At 33.7% G+C, this 15803-nt stretch overlaps 2 protein-coding genes across 4 annotated transcripts; both read left to right on the forward strand.

Moving 5' to 3' along the window:
* Nucleotides 1-364: 364 nt before the first annotated feature.
* Nucleotides 365-4665, forward strand: LOC136202905 (probable disease resistance protein At5g43740). Of its 2 annotated transcripts, none has more exons than XM_065993887.1 (3): nucleotides 365-555; nucleotides 747-3215; nucleotides 3361-4665. In XM_065993887.1, the coding sequence occupies exon 2, from the start codon at nucleotides 764-766 to the stop codon at nucleotides 3029-3031; it is 2268 nt and encodes a 755-aa protein (XP_065849959.1). In that variant the 5' UTR covers nucleotides 365-555; nucleotides 747-763; the 3' UTR covers nucleotides 3032-3215; nucleotides 3361-4665. The 2 variants fall into 2 exon arrangements, with proteins under 2 accessions (XP_065849959.1, XP_065849960.1); XM_065993888.1 differs by having other exon boundaries at nucleotides 747-2003.
* A 722-nt stretch (nucleotides 4666-5387) lies between these two features.
* LOC136204100 (probable disease resistance protein At1g12290) lies at nucleotides 5388-8212 on the forward strand. Of its 2 annotated transcripts, XM_065995298.1 has the most exons (3): nucleotides 5388-5625; nucleotides 5871-6250; nucleotides 6392-8212. In XM_065995298.1, exons 2-3 carry the CDS (start codon nucleotides 5877-5879, stop codon nucleotides 8079-8081), a joined length of 2064 nt encoding a protein of 687 aa, XP_065851370.1. In that variant the 5' UTR covers nucleotides 5388-5625; nucleotides 5871-5876; the 3' UTR covers nucleotides 8082-8212. The 2 variants fall into 2 exon arrangements, with proteins under 2 accessions (XP_065851370.1, XP_065851369.1); XM_065995297.1 differs by having other exon boundaries at nucleotides 5871-8212.
* The last annotated feature ends 7591 nt before the right edge of the window (nucleotides 8213-15803 follow it).

Genomic DNA, 15803 nt, shown 5'->3' on the forward strand with positions numbered 1-15803 from the left:
GCGGGAATGGAAATCCCACCCCATTTGCAATCCTAAAAACATCTCCAACACACTCTTAATTTGACTTTTAAGTTAAAATTTGAAGAAAAGAGTTAAAATTCAGCTGCAACAGTTTTTAATGGTTTCTCGAATCGCTAAGAGCATTTACATTATCTCTATTAATAAAGAATCTCTCTACCTTTTAGTGTTTCCTTAATTTACTTTTTATTAATAATTTACTATTGAAGAGTCTCTCCTATAGATAATGCCCTCAATTTCATATCTTAACAGAAAGAGTACTGTAACTTTCAGACTAATTAACAAAAATACAAAATTCTAAAGCAAATTAATATGACCCTTTATTCAATAATTAAAGTTTGTTTAGCCAATCAGCTTTCTAAAAAGACGAAAAGAAAATTCCAATCTTTTGAATTAGGCATCAGCTTCAACTTTCTTCACTCAGATTTATTGTTTGGATTGGATTCTCCTTCTTCCTTACCCTGTTTGCTTCTGTTCCTTTTCACTGTTGCGAATCTCTCCTCATCTTCATCGATTTCACTGATATAAATATCTCAGGTACTTACTATCAATTTATGCTTTTTGATTAATCTTATTATGAGTAGGAATTTTGAGTTGTTCTTCTGAATTTATACAATTAGTTGATCTAATATCCATTATCGCTTTGATCATACTCTTTCGCTTAGTGTTGAGTGTTGAATCCAGGATTTTAGGGCTAATAAAGTTATTTTATAATTTTATATGTCCAGTTGTTGCTGAACTTAAAATGTTGGTAGGGGGTTCTGAATCCCTAATGCATGAAGCATGGAGTTTTCTAATGGATGAACAAACCGGACCAGTCGCCATATGCGGTGCTGGTGGAATAGGAAAAACTACTCTGATGAGGAAACTCTACAACAAATTAGTTAGCACACAACATTTTGAGACTGTGATATGGATCACTGTATCATCGAATTCAACTCCTGTTAACATTCAGGATGCCATCTCGAAGCGCATGCGTCTTTTTGATGCGAAATGGGTGAAGAAAAGTTTTGCTGAAAAAGCACAACTCATGGAAAATAAATTGAGAGAGAAGAAGTTTGTTTTGTTTTTAGATGATGTATGGAACAAAGTCAATCTCTCACTACTCGGTGTTCCCAATTTCGGATGGCACAGAGAGAACAAGTTAGTATTCACTACGCGTTCTACGGTTGTGGCTGATCATATGTATGCTCAACTAATACTAGAAATGGGTGTGCTTTCGACAGAAGAAGCTTGGGAATTGTTTCGTTACAAGGTTGGGGATGTCATGCTTAGTAATCTAAGAATTTCTGAGCTGTCTCGGATCTTTGTAAGCAAATGTCAGGGGTTGCCGATCTTTCTGTGCACTCTCGGTCGTGCCATGACTAGCAGAAAAACAAGGCAAGAATGGTCAGATGCTCTAGGCGAGATTCAGAGGCTCGAAAGTACTGATACACAAGAGAATTCCTTGTTGCAGTTCTGTTTTGAGAGTTTGCCAAATCACTTAATCAAGTGTTGTCTCATGTACTTCAGCTTGTTCCCCGAGGACTTCACCATTCTTAAGAATGATTTGATCGATTTTTGGATTTGCGAACACCTCTTTGATGAAGCTGATACCGGGGATTACACACTAGATTTGGGGTATAATGCTACACAAACATTATGTGGAGCAGGTTTGCTGGAAGAAGAAGATGATGATTATGTAAAACTGCAAGATATGATTCGTGAGTTCGCTTCATCAGTAGCAATCAAGAGTCAAATTTTCGAGAATGCTCAATTAATTGAAGCCACTCCTGAAAACTTGGTTACTCATGTAGGATGGCCTTCAACAATGGGAAAGTTCATTCAGAATCTTCCGAATATTTCTCATGATTTTTCGACGTTTTTACTTAATCATAATCCGTTTCTTATGATCAAACCTCAACTACTCCAACAATTCGAGATAGCTCAATTGCCGAACACTTGGCAGCCCTTTGACGACCTCATTCACGAACTTGACAAAGAAAGTAAGTTTTCTCGATTCATAAATGTGCTTACAGTTCTAGATTTATCATATAGCGGAGTAGAGGAAGTGCCATTAGAAATTTCGAAGTTAGTTTCATTGCAGTGTCTTAATCTTTCACATACATGGATAGATCGTTTACCGATTGAGTTAAAATTGTTGACAAAGTTGGAATGTCTGAACTTGGAGTACGATGATCAGTTGCGTGTAATTCCTTGGGAACTGATATCTTGTTTGTCTTCATTGCGAGTCTTAAAAATATTTCGTTGTGGCTATTCAGTAGAAGAACTGGAAGATAATATTTTGTTGGTTAGAAATATGGATGTAGAACCGTTGTTATGTTTGGAACATTTGAAAGTATTGAGCATCACAATAACAAGTGATCATGCTCTCTATAAAGTTTTGAACAATCCTAAATTTCTAAGTTGTACTCAATCTCTATCACTTGAAATTCTTTGGGGTTCAAAGTCGCTTGATATTTCGCGTATATTGGCTATGAAGAATCTACTTACATTAGAGATCCATCAAGCTGAAGTTTTGGAAGAGTTAAATGACAACCTGATGCATTCGAAGTTGTTAAGCGAAAGAAGCTTCAAAAGACTTGAAAAGATAACATTGGAACAATGCTCGAGTTTGCGAGAGTTGACATGGGTTATTCTTGCCCCGAATCTCAAAGTTTTGACGGTCAAATGCTGTGAAAGAATAGAAAACATAATCAGCATTGCACAACTAGATAAAGTATTGAAGGATGGACAAAATCTGGAGCCATTTTCCGAACTCGAAATTCTTGCACTAGAGAGTTTGCCGGAACTCAAATGCATCTATTGGAAGGCATTGCCGTTTCGATACCTCAAGAAAATCGAAATAAATGACTGCGCGTTTCTTAAACGGCTTCCATTAAACTCGAATAGCTCAGACTCAAATAAGTTGGTGATCGAAGCAGAGGAAGATTGGTGGAAAGATGTCGAATGGGAGGATGGTGCTACGAAAACTACTTTTCTACCATGTTTTAGACAATCCTTTCTAATGTAATCTTTTGTATTCTGCATATAATGTCCATAAAATTTGAAGGATTCTACTCTATTCTGTATGCAATAGTTTCAATTGAATGGAAGCTTTATAGAAAGTTGAAATTATGAATATGAGATCTCATATGGAAGCTTGAGCTTTCTTCACTCGGATCTCATCGTCTGAATTTTTCGTCTTCCTCCTTCAGGTACATATTGTTCTTAATTTTAGTTTATGGTTTTCTGATTTTGCTTCATTTGAATCTTTGGTCTGATATGATTTACAAATAATATTTGTGTTCTTGTTCTGAATATTTACATTGACTGTCTTTATTGTTTATACGTCGAATTCAGGGTTCTTCGACTTCAAATGTTGGTAGCGGGGGACTTGGAATTTCTAATGCATGAAACTTGGGATTTTCTGATGGATGGATGAACAGGCCGGACCGGTTTCTATGGAATCAGAAAAATTACACTGATTTGAAAAAATTCAGGATGCCATCTCGAAAGTATGGGCCTTTTTGTTGCGAAATGGGTGCAGAGAAGCTTTGTTGAAAGATCGAAACTTGTTGCGGGGGACTTGGAACTTCTAATGCATGAAGCTTGGGATTTTCTGATGGATGAACAGGGCGGACCAGTTTCTATGTACGGCACTGGTGGAATCAGAAAAACTACTCTGATTTGAAAAAATTCACGACGCCATCTCGAAAAGTGTAGGCCTTTTCACTGCGAAATGGGCGCCGAGTAGCTTTGTTGAAAATAAATTGAGAGGAAAAAAGTTTGCATTGTTGTTAGATGATATATCCCGAATCATTTCGGGACTAAGGCTTTGTTGTTGTTGTTAGATGATATATGGAAGCAAGTCAATCCTCAGAGCTTGGTGTTCCTAATTTTGTATGGTGCAGACAGAACAAGTTAGTATTTTCTCAGACTGTGGCATATCACATGTTTGATCAACTAACATTGGAAATGGACGTTCTTTCAGCAGAAGATGCTTCGAAATTGTTTCGACATAAGGTTGGGAACGACCTACTTTGTGACCCCCGAGCATTTCTAAGCTTTTTGAGATCTTGGTAACGAAATGTCAGGGTTTGTCCATCTGTTTTTGCACTGTTAGTCGTGCCATGACTAGTAGGAAGACAAGACTGGAATGTACAGAATCACCAGAAAATTCCTTATTGCAGTTCTGTTTTGATAGTTTGCCTTATTACAGAATCAAGTCTTGTCTTATGTGCTTCAGCTTGTTTCCGGATGACTTCACTGTTCTTAAGAGTGATCTGATCGATTTTTGGATTTGCGAACAACTTTTCGATGAATATGATAATGTGGAAGACGATGAAAGAATGGTCGGATGCTCATGCTCTAGTCGAGATACAAGGACTGGAACATACAGAATCTTCAGAAAATTCCTCATTTCAGTTCTGTTTTGATAGTTTGCCTTATTACAGAATCAAGTCTTGTCTCATGTGCTTCAGCTTGTTTCTGGAGGACTTCACTGTTCTTAAGAGTGATTTGATCGATTTTTGGATTTGCGAACAACTTTTCGATGAATATGATAATGTAAAACTGCTAGATATACCGTCAACAGTCATTCATTGAGGCGTTGAATGGTCACATATATATGGTAAAGTATAAAATTCAGTAATTATACCGTGAAAATGGATAAAGTTTAGTAGCTATGTGTGTAAATGTCATTCTTAAAAGTAATTAAATACTATCATATGTTCCACGAATGGACAGGTATTCCAGTAGTTATCAATAATAATTTTAGTATAATCTTTTCCTTTTCTTTTCAATTTGCACCCAAATTTTTAATCCGTACTCCAAACGAAACCATAAAAAATTGATCCCGTGAATGCGGGCGGGGGTGGGGGAGTCGTAACAACTAGGGATGGCAATGGGTATGGTATCCGAGGATACCCGATATTATCCGGTCCTAAAAGAACCATCCGTATCTTGTATAAAAAGATATGAGACGGGTATGAGATCAAAACCATTATCCGTGACAGGTACGGGAATATCTTAGGTATACGTCATAAATCTTTTATATAATAATAAATATTATTGTTTTTTAGACGTAAGATGTAAGATTCAAATCCCAACTTTTTATTCTTCAACCATAGAGTGATACCATTAAATTATTTTATATTCTTATTGATTAAAGTTCAATTTGTTAAATTTTTAGATAAACGATTTATTAAATTTATAATATTTTTTGTTTTATATATTTGTCATGGAACCATTTTAACCAAAAGCTCAAACTGATAGTTAAAGGTTCACTTCATATTAATAGCTGACACACTCACACAAGCACACTTAGATTTGAAGCGTGACAACACAGATCCACTTCATAGCTGAAAATATTGATGCGTGAGTATGTTCGAAATGAGATGGCTATAGGATGCAAATGATAGAACCTTAAAGTAATGAGACGGATACGGCTCCCTTGCCATCCCTACTAGCAACTCAAATGGCAGCCAGTTTTCAAAAGTCAATGACGATTCTTAAATGGAAGCTTGAGCTTTCTTCAGTTGAATTACTCTTCTTCCTCCTTTGCATCAATTATACCATTTCCTAGTTGTCCTTTCTTCTACATTGATTGATTGTACTAAATATCAGGTAAATATAATGATATTACTCTGATCTTCAGATCCTATTAAGTTATTGTTCTAAATATTACTCTGATCTTCTCCGTTAATTTTACGGTATTTCAGGTATATGTTATTGCTGTTAATTTCAAATTTTAGGGTTTTTGATTCTGAATCTCTCTGATCTTCAAATTCTGTTATGATTTCTACGTACAGTTTTAATTGATCTGATATCTAATTATTGCTCTATTTTGCATATGATTGCCTCCAATTAAGGTTAAAATGTTGGTAGTGGGCTTGGAATCCCTAATGAATCAAGCTTGGGATTTGCTGATGGATGAAAGAACCCGATCAATTGCAATTTGCGGCCGCGGTGGAATCGGAAAAACTACTTTCATGAGGCAACTCTACAACAAATTACTCGGAACTCAAGATTGCGAGAGTCTAATATGGGTCACAGTATCATCCAATTCAACACCTGTAAAAATTCAGGACGACATCTCGAAAATCATAGGGATTTTTGATGCAAAATGGGTGCGTAGTAGCTTTGTTGAAAAAGCAAGACTCATTGATTGTGAATTGAGTGAAAAGAAGTTCGTATTGTTTTTAGATGATGTATGGAGGCGAATCCATCTTTTAGAACTCGGTATTCCCAGGTTTGTTTGGTACTCTCCAAACCAGTTGATACAGAAATTAATAATTACAACGCGTTATGAGGGAGTGGCTGATTATATGAATGTTCATTCAATATTGGAAATGAATGTGCTTTCAATGGTGAATTCTTTGCAATTGTTCAGGAATAAGGTTGGAGATGATGATATATTTGGGGATCCAGCAATTTCTGAGCTTCCTGAAATCTTGGTACGTAGATGTCGAGGTTTGCCCATCTTACTTTGCACTGTTGGTCGAGCCATGGCTAGCAGGAAGACGAGTAGAGAATGGTTAGATGCTCTACTGAAGATACGAAGGCTCGAAGGTACGGACACACAAATAAACTCCCTGTTGCAATTCTGTTTTGATAGTTTACCTAATCACAGAATTAAGTGTTGTCTTGTATACTTTAGTCTGTTCCCAGAGGACTTCACTATTGCTAAGAATGAGTTAATAGATTTTTGGATCTGTGAACACCTTTTGGATGAATATGATACCCAGGATGACACTCTAGATTTAGGATATAATGCTATACATACATTGATTGGAGCAGGTTTGCTAGAAGAAGAAGATGATGATTATTGTGTAAAATTACTAGATACAATTCGTGAATTTGCTTCCTCGATTGCAATCAAGTGTCAAATGTTTAAGAGAGCTCAATTAATTGAAGCTACTCCTGAAAACTTGGTTACTCATGTCGGATGGCCTTCGACAATGGGAAATTTCAAACAGAATCTCGCAAACACTTCTAGTGATCTTTTCGCCTTTTTACTTAACCATAACCCATTTACTATGCTCAAACTTCAGCTTTTCCACCGTGTAGAGATGGAGATAGAGATAGCTCAATATAAGAATAATGTGCTAACAGTTCTAGATTTATCATACAGCGGGGTAGAAGAGGTACCACGAGAAATTTCAACATTAGTTTCATTACAATATCTTAATCTTTCACATACGTGGATAGATCGATTACCAATTGAGTTAACTATGTTGACAAAGTTGAAATGTTTGAACTTGGAATATGATGATCAATTGCGTGTAATACCAAGGCAATTGATGTATAGTTTGTCGTCATTACATGTCTTGAAAATGTTTCGTTGTGGATATTCAGTAGAAGAACTTGGAGATAATATTTTGTCGGTTAGAGATATGGATATAGACCCGTTGTTACGTATGCAACACTTGAAAGTATTAAGCATCACAGTAACATGTGCTTCTGCTCTCCGTAAAATTGTCAGCAATCCTCGCTTGCTAAGTTGTATTCAATCTCTATCACTTGAGGTTTTCTGGGATTCAAAGTCGCTTGATATTTCACCCTTATTTGCTATGAAGAATCTACTTACGCTAGAAATCCGTCAAACGGAAGTTTTGGAAGAGTTAAATGGTAACCCCCTACATTCAGGTGCGGCAAGCTTCAGAAGACTTCGAAAGATAACGTTGGCACAATGCTCAAATTTGCAAGAGTTGACATGGGTTACTCTAGTTCCAAATCTCAAAGTTTTGAGAGTTGAAAGCTGTGAAAAAATGGAAGAGATAATCACGAATTCGGAGGGCGGAGAAGATGTTGAGCCATTTGCAGAACTTGAAATTCTTGCATTAGAGAATTTGCCAAAACTCAAGAGCATATATTGGAAAGCGTTGCCTTTTCAACATCTCAAGAAAATCGAAATAATCGATTGCTCGCTTCTTAAAAAGCTTCCGTTAAACTTAGATTGCGCGGAGTCGAATAAGTTGGTGATTGAAGCAGAAGAAGATTGGTGGAAAGATGTTGAATGGAAGGATGAAGCTACCAGAATTGCTTTTGTACCATGTTTTAGACAATCTCTTTTAGTGTAATGTTTATGTTTTAGACAACTTGTGTAATGTAATGTTTATGTTTTAGCTATTGAATACGTTATGTGCAACTTGTAAACACATTACACAAACTCAACCTGATATTAGCGCATAGAAATTGGGTTAGATTAGTATTGGCAATTAACATGACACGAACACCATACTAACCTGATAATTGACATGTGTAAGTAGAGCTTGCACTATGGCTATAAGAAACCCATATAAATTGATTAGTTTAATACGATTATGTATCTCGGGTTAAATGTAGCATTGGTCACTGAACTTATATGGTTGTTTAAAAATGATCACTCAACTTAAATTTGTCTCAATAAAATCATTTATGTGATTTCAGTGATTAAAAAGACATCAGAATGATGACATGAGGTGACATGTTAGTATGAGTCAACTCATAGCTCTAATCGAAACATGTAGTATCCACATATGCGTCACCTAAATGTCGCATGAGAGTTATTTTTATGAAGAAAAAAAACAAATCGAGTTTTTTCCCATAAAATAACTGATACGTGGCTTTCACGTGTTGTTTCGATCAAATATTTGAGTTGACTGGCGATGACATGTCAGGCATGTCATCATTCCGATGTTTTTTAACCAATGAATTGTCAGAGTGACCTACTCGAGATAAAACTCAAAATTGAGTGATTTTACTGCGACAAATTGAAATTGAGTGACCATTTTGATATAACCAGGTAAATTCAGTCACTAATGGTGCATTTAACCTCAGATTCTCAAGTACGTATATAGACTTATTGCTTGTTGTTATGATTTATATGTAATTGTTCTCAATATATTATGGCAAATGATATATACAGCCCTTAGGGTTGTATATAAGCATTAATTATTCACATATAACAATAAAAAAAGAGAATTTTAATTCTAAAATAAGAATTTATTTGTATTGGAAATATAACAATCTATTATGAATATATGCATGTAAATATTTAAGCATTTAAGTATCAATAAATTTTATGTATTGAAAAACTAAATGAACACTAATAATAGGAATTTTTGGGTTTTATTTACAGCCCTAAGGTCTGTAAATATCGGAACCCATATATTATTCATACTATTTTCATTAAACGTCAGATTTAGGTGCGATGAAGCAGGGTTTTTCATCTTTTATAGTTCATGGAAATTCGAGTTACTCATATCTTTAAAGAAGAGAACAGAGTTGCAAATACCCTCATTAAGTTTGGCTTGGAGGCTTTTGAATGTCACTAGTGGCATTCTTTCGCGTCTTTCTGTTTTTTTTTTTATTAGTGATGACTGTAATAAGATTGAGTAGTTTAAGTTCTGTTACGCATCTCTCTTTTAGGGATGGCTCTTCTTTTTCGGTCATTGAATTCTTTATTCTTCATATTTTATTAATATTATTTGGACCTAGTTCTTAGATTTCCTCAGGAGGTGGCAATCTAGTTGGATTGTCCGAGTTACCTCTGTACTAGCCTCATGTCCTTACTTAAAAAAAAAATTCAAAACTCGTGTCCCCAATTTTGCAGGTTTACACCAAACATTTTAGTAATAGGCTTAATACATCATTTGCCCTCTGAATTTGTCCAGGATGGTTGATTGGTCCCTGAACTTTTAAAATGTTTCGATAGCCCCATGAACTTGCATAAAAGGTTCAATTAGCTCCCTAAACTTGCGTAAAATGTAATCAATTACTCATTCGATTGTAAAAAAGTAAGTCGAATGCGAAGATATGTTACGCGTGCCTTAGAATGTTATTACATACTCCACAAAATAGATTAAAACATGTTAAAAAAGAATTTTTTACTTATTTAACTATAAAACATTTTCTTCTCTAATATTATAATCACACACCCCCGACCTTCGTCGTTTTACTTTTTTAAGATGCTTTCAACATATTTTCCGCTTTAACTTACTTTTTTACAACCGACTGATTAATTGATTACATTTTATGCAAGTTCAGTGAGCTAAATGAACATTTTATGCAAGTTCAGGAGGCTATCAAGACACTTTAAAAGTTCAGTAAGCCAATCAAGCATTTTGGACAAGTTCAATGGGCAAATGATGTATTAAGCCTTAGTAATATTTACCATGACTAATTACTAATTTAGTCCATTTGAAGGGTCTATTAACATATTTGATACACTTTTCTTCCATTTTACCAAATTAGACACTTTCATCCATTTTAGACAAAAACACCCCTAGTTCTATATAACTTAACTTCCCTCAACCTCCTTCTCCTTCTCATTTCTTTCAAATTTTTACAACAAAATTCAACAATCCATCTCAAGATCTAAGCATATTCATACATTATTCAAGTTCATGTAAGATTCTTTCTTCATTTTACATATACATTATTCAAGTACATTATTGGTTAATTAAATGTTTTCTTGTTGAACCCGTCACTTCCAATTTCCTCCATTTCTGTCGATATCACATACAGTTGTTGCATTTGCGACAACATTGTCGCATTTGGACAACATTTATTGCATTTGCGATAACAATATTCATGTTGCATTTGCAAGAACAATACTCATGTCGCATTGCGGCGTCTTTTGTTGCATTTGCCATATTATTTATTGCATTTGCGACATCTTTTGTTGCATTAGCATTTGAACATTATTTATTACATTTGCGATAATATTGCTCTTGTCGCAAATGCAACACCTGTATGCGACATATCGACTGAAATAGAGAAAATTGGGAATGACGGGTTCAACGAGAAAACATTCAACTAACCAACTGCTTACTTGAAGATGGACAAAGGAGTGAAAGAGAGAAGATGAAACGAAGAGAGGGCGAAGAAGATGTTTGAGAGTCTGAGAAAGAAGCGTGAACTGAAGTAAGGTATTCTTTGTGCAAAGTGGATGAAAGTGTTTAATCTGTAAAATGTAAAGGAAGTGTATTAAATATGTTAATGAACAGTGGCGGAACCAGATCCCAGATGACCCGAGGTTCAAACATATCAGTAAAAAAAATTCAATGAATAAATAAAAACTTTTTAAAAGAAAATGAGAGAGTTGTGTTGAATATACAATAGTTATCCGTTAAGTATCTGATGATAGCTACAGTGATAATTAACAATAATTATCTCCAACAAGTTGAACATAGGACATCTCAAATAGAAATAAACATCTTTAACCATCTCATCTACCTTTAAACATTGTCATAATATTACATAGAGTCAATATAATTATCTCCAAAATATTACCAGACGCCATTACTAAAAAAAAAAAACAATTCCCCAACGGGCTCGAGCCCACCACAACCCCCCTGATTCCGCCCCTATTGATGAGTCCTTTCAAATGGGCTAGATTAGTAATTAGTCCTATTTACAACTTGTTTCCCACATAAATTAATTAGAGTCTATTTGACAAATCGTCTTTTATAGCTCGACATCAGTATAAATAAAATAAAATATAAATAAAATAAAGTAAGTTCAGTTCAATGTACATAAGTTCACTCATTCTATTAATTCTATATTATAGTTTTTGTTTGATGATAATAGATAAGGTATTAAAATAGGTCTATAGTTTTTTAGAAAGTATCAAGTTAGGCTCAACATACAAAATAGCATCAATATAGGCTTAACGTTTAAAAAATGATATCAATTTAGACATCGATAAAGGAACGAGACACATCGTTGATATGACTATGTTAAGTTGTGTCAATTGTATATGGAGGGAGAAATCGAACTTAAGAGAGTAATGAGAATGACGTGTCCAATTCATTTTCGAGGGTTAAATTAATACAATTTTTTAAACGTTAAACTTATATGTATGTTATTTTATACGTTGAGTCTAAATTGACATTTCTTTAAAAATCATAGGCGTATTTGATACCTTATCTTTATAATCATCATCCAATCTTTTTTATAAGCTGACTTGAGTATTAGAGCGGATTCGCTGGATAACGCCTCTCCTTTTGTGTAGGTACGAGTTGGCACGTGATTCAGACATCATCTGGTTTGATTTTTTTCAATGAATCTGCTTGACATGTACTGAATTAATTTGCATGAAATTCAGGATATAAATTATTATAAAATAATTCAACATTAATGTATATGAGAATCATAGTCAAATTCACGTGGCCATGGACAAACAAACAAAGATATCACATTTCATAGATCTAGAAAGGGTCCATTCTCCAACTTTATATCAAATCAAATCCCCTTTTCTTGACCAAAACATTTTGTCTCACTCTTTTGGAATTAAATGATTTTCCTATAAATATTTTATTAACTTAGTCTTTATGCATTTATTTATTGGGCCCAGTCACCTTTTATTTATTTTTATTTAATTCAATGTATTTAAACTGATAATTTTCTTTTCAATTGGATCCCTATAGTGTCACATAACTGGAAGCATAAAAGGACTCAATTGAATAAAAAATGAATTTTAATTACCCAATTGACAAATACAGTAAACTATAAGATTTGAACGGAATAATTTAAAATGTTTATGAGCTGCAAAGTACATTTCGCCTGAATAACAATAATGATAGAATTATTTATGGAGCCCCATATCTTTTGCCTATTTACTTAATTAAACATACATCTATTGTTTTTAGGCTAGCATTAAAAAGATTAAAGAAAGAATTTAAACTTCCACTTAAACTAAAGGAGGTTATTCTGGTTTGAACAGGTAAGATTCCGTATTTGAGTTCTAGCATATGAAAAAAAAAACTCTAATTGAAAGAGTATGCATTGAAAAGATGTCTAACAAGTTTCGAACAAGAAAAATTAATTAAACATCTATAGATATTTGAGCATTTTCTGTCAGTAAATCATGGATCCCTCTCTAGTCTGAGATGAGAACTGAGCATTTTAAGGAAGAAAGTGGAACTCGTTCCTTAAATAAATGCAATCTTCAAATTTTGAAAATATTAATAAAGTTCAAGCAATGTTAAAACTTAACTAATGCTACAACTTTTATTGCAACGCCAATGAAATTGTCAGCAGTCAAAATCTTCTGAATTTATATCTGACATGCTTCAGTCATATAGTGTTGAGTATCAGAGTTATGACTAAGGAGATTACGGAAAGCAACATGTCTAGTCCTTTGCGCACAAAGAACTTTAAACTAGTGAGAGAAGATGGTTTAATTGGCGTGCATCCTCCTCCTTCAGTGGGTAAATCGCAAAACCGATGGGCGGTGAAAGGAAACTCATTTTGAGCATCTGCAGATGGGCTTATCTGGGATTGCAGAGCAGATCGGAATCGAGGTTTTGCAAAGAATGTTGGTATTTATCCAATGGCCAAAGCTCAATTATGGGATTAGGGGCTAAATCTTGTTAGGAACCTAGGGTATAAGAGAATTCTAGTAGAAGCAGGGACGGCTCTAAAGGTAGCCAATCTAGACATTCGCTTAGGGGCATCCTATTTAGAAGGCCTGGAGCCTCCCATTTAGGAAGGCTTCGCATCCACAATTTGTTTTTGTAAAATTTTATTTTAATTAGAAGATAATCTTATAAATTACAATGAAAATTCGACAATAATAATACACATTGTCTTTTATTCTTTTTTCAGTCACTATCTCTTAACAACAATATCATAATAGGGGAATTCCAACACAACTGATCTCTCAATAATAATAGGAATAAGTTATAAAATTAGTCAAATGGTTATTGTGGAAGAGTGGATTAGCATCTACATACAAATACAATTTTAAGTCTAACATTTACTAGACGGTGCAATTTCAAATGTCATTAACGGAAGATGAGTTTTTTTCATTAATTAATAGAATATGTGCAATTTCAAACTTTATTGGGCAGTTAGAACCCTAGAGGTTGGAAGGTTGGCAGGACATGAAATCGCACATGAAAGAACAAACTCATCTTTCATTAACGAGGCTTCAATTTGCAGTGTTTAGTAAACGTTAAGCTTAATATTGCAATATTTTGTAAGTGGTGGTTAAATTTGTTCTTCTCCAATAACTATATAGCTAAATTTGTACCTTATCTCATAATAATAATAATATTGTTAACTGTTTCGTTCTCTACAAACTTTATACAAAGCTTGATCTTTATTTGATTCTTCTTGGTCCAGTAAAATATTAATTTAGTTATATTTATTAAATTTAAATTTATAAAAAAAATGGAGCATAAAGTTGATAGTAAGCTATGTGTGGACCTTATTACGCGAACCATTATCGACTTTGTGGCCCTTATCTATGTTGGGGATAAGGTGTAAAAATACCCCTAATGTGTGACAGCTAGGAATAATTTTACCTCTAACATCTAAACTGGTGCAATTTTATTCCTAACATAGCAGCCAAGATCAATTTTACCCTAGTAAATTGGGTCAATTTGAAAAATAATTCATCAAATTTTCTTTTAAGTCATAAATTTTATCATCTACGTTTTACATGTGCATCATTTGTTACTCATCAGTAACAGATCACAAACACATGGATAAACGTGAAAAAAATAAAAATTAAATATTTCATCGAATTTAAAAATATTACTCTCCAATTCTATTACTAAATCAAAAAAAAATATGTGAAAACTTTTTTTTAACTGACTGATATGTAACTGGTGCAAAAAAAGTAATAAAACATCTCTATTTTATAATTATTTCTGAAATTAACCCCACTTATCAATGTTAGGGATAAAATTGTTCTTGACTACCAACATTACGGATAAAATTGCTCATCACTGTCAATATTAGCAGTATTTTTGCACCTTATTCCATTATGCTATTATGGAGCTTATGAAAAGAATTTGGGATGTACATTTGCAGAGAAGGAAATAATTTTATTTTTATAAAAGTGTCGTATATTATTCCATTAGATTAAAGCGTACAAATACAATATGAAGATTATAGAAGAAATAAAATCTCGTATCCAAAAAAACTACAACCAGTACAAGATCGACAAATAAAAGAAAAAGATTGTAATGAACAATAAAAACCACAAAAGATATGAACACAATAAAGATATAATCATATTTTTCTTATAAATCGATTTCCATTAAAAAACCGTTGTAATCTATTTTTTATTATTTAAACTCTTTTTGACATTTGGAGCTGAATTTTTTTTTTATAAATTACGTAGAATTATAAAACCGAAAAAAAGAAATGCAAGAATATCTTGGTGTTTCATTATCCATACTTTGTAACGTCTTGCTACACTTTTTTCCTCATAAAATAAAATACTATATTAGAACAAGATTTGGTATATCAATTGTCATAAAAATAATGTGGCCTAGACAAAGCAAAACGACAATTTTATAATTTTGAAAGAGAAAAGGTTGTCACTTTCCGCGAGATTAAGGACAAGATCATGCAATAATTGTTTACTCAAAATCATTATCAACTATATGTCCTCACTTTTACTAAAGTAGCATGCTTAAGATTTTTTATATATATTCTTCAAAAAAAAAAGGATTTTTTATATTAATATGTTAATTATTAATTTTCTATATGGGTTAGCCTTTTTAGATAAATAATACTATCGATTAGAGTATATTGTAATTATTAATACCTATCAAGAGACTGTTAGGTCTGTTCTTTTCACTTAATTTCTGTAACACCTTGTTTCAATACCATATAGATATTGTCCACTCTGGCCCAATTTTAACACATTGGACCTCACGGTTTTAAAACGCGCCTTCATGTATTGAGTTTTCATCTTACTAATAAGTTACAATCACTCCCTTTCCGTTTCCGATGTGGGATTCAGTTCATTACTGCCCCCATCGTCATCCCTTAGGGCTGCTCCTTGTTCAGACCTTCTACTC

The sequence above is a fragment of the Euphorbia lathyris genome, chromosome 8 (assembly GCF_963576675.1).
Source record: "Euphorbia lathyris chromosome 8, ddEupLath1.1, whole genome shotgun sequence".
Taxonomy (NCBI): Eukaryota; Viridiplantae; Streptophyta; class Magnoliopsida; order Malpighiales; family Euphorbiaceae; genus Euphorbia; species Euphorbia lathyris.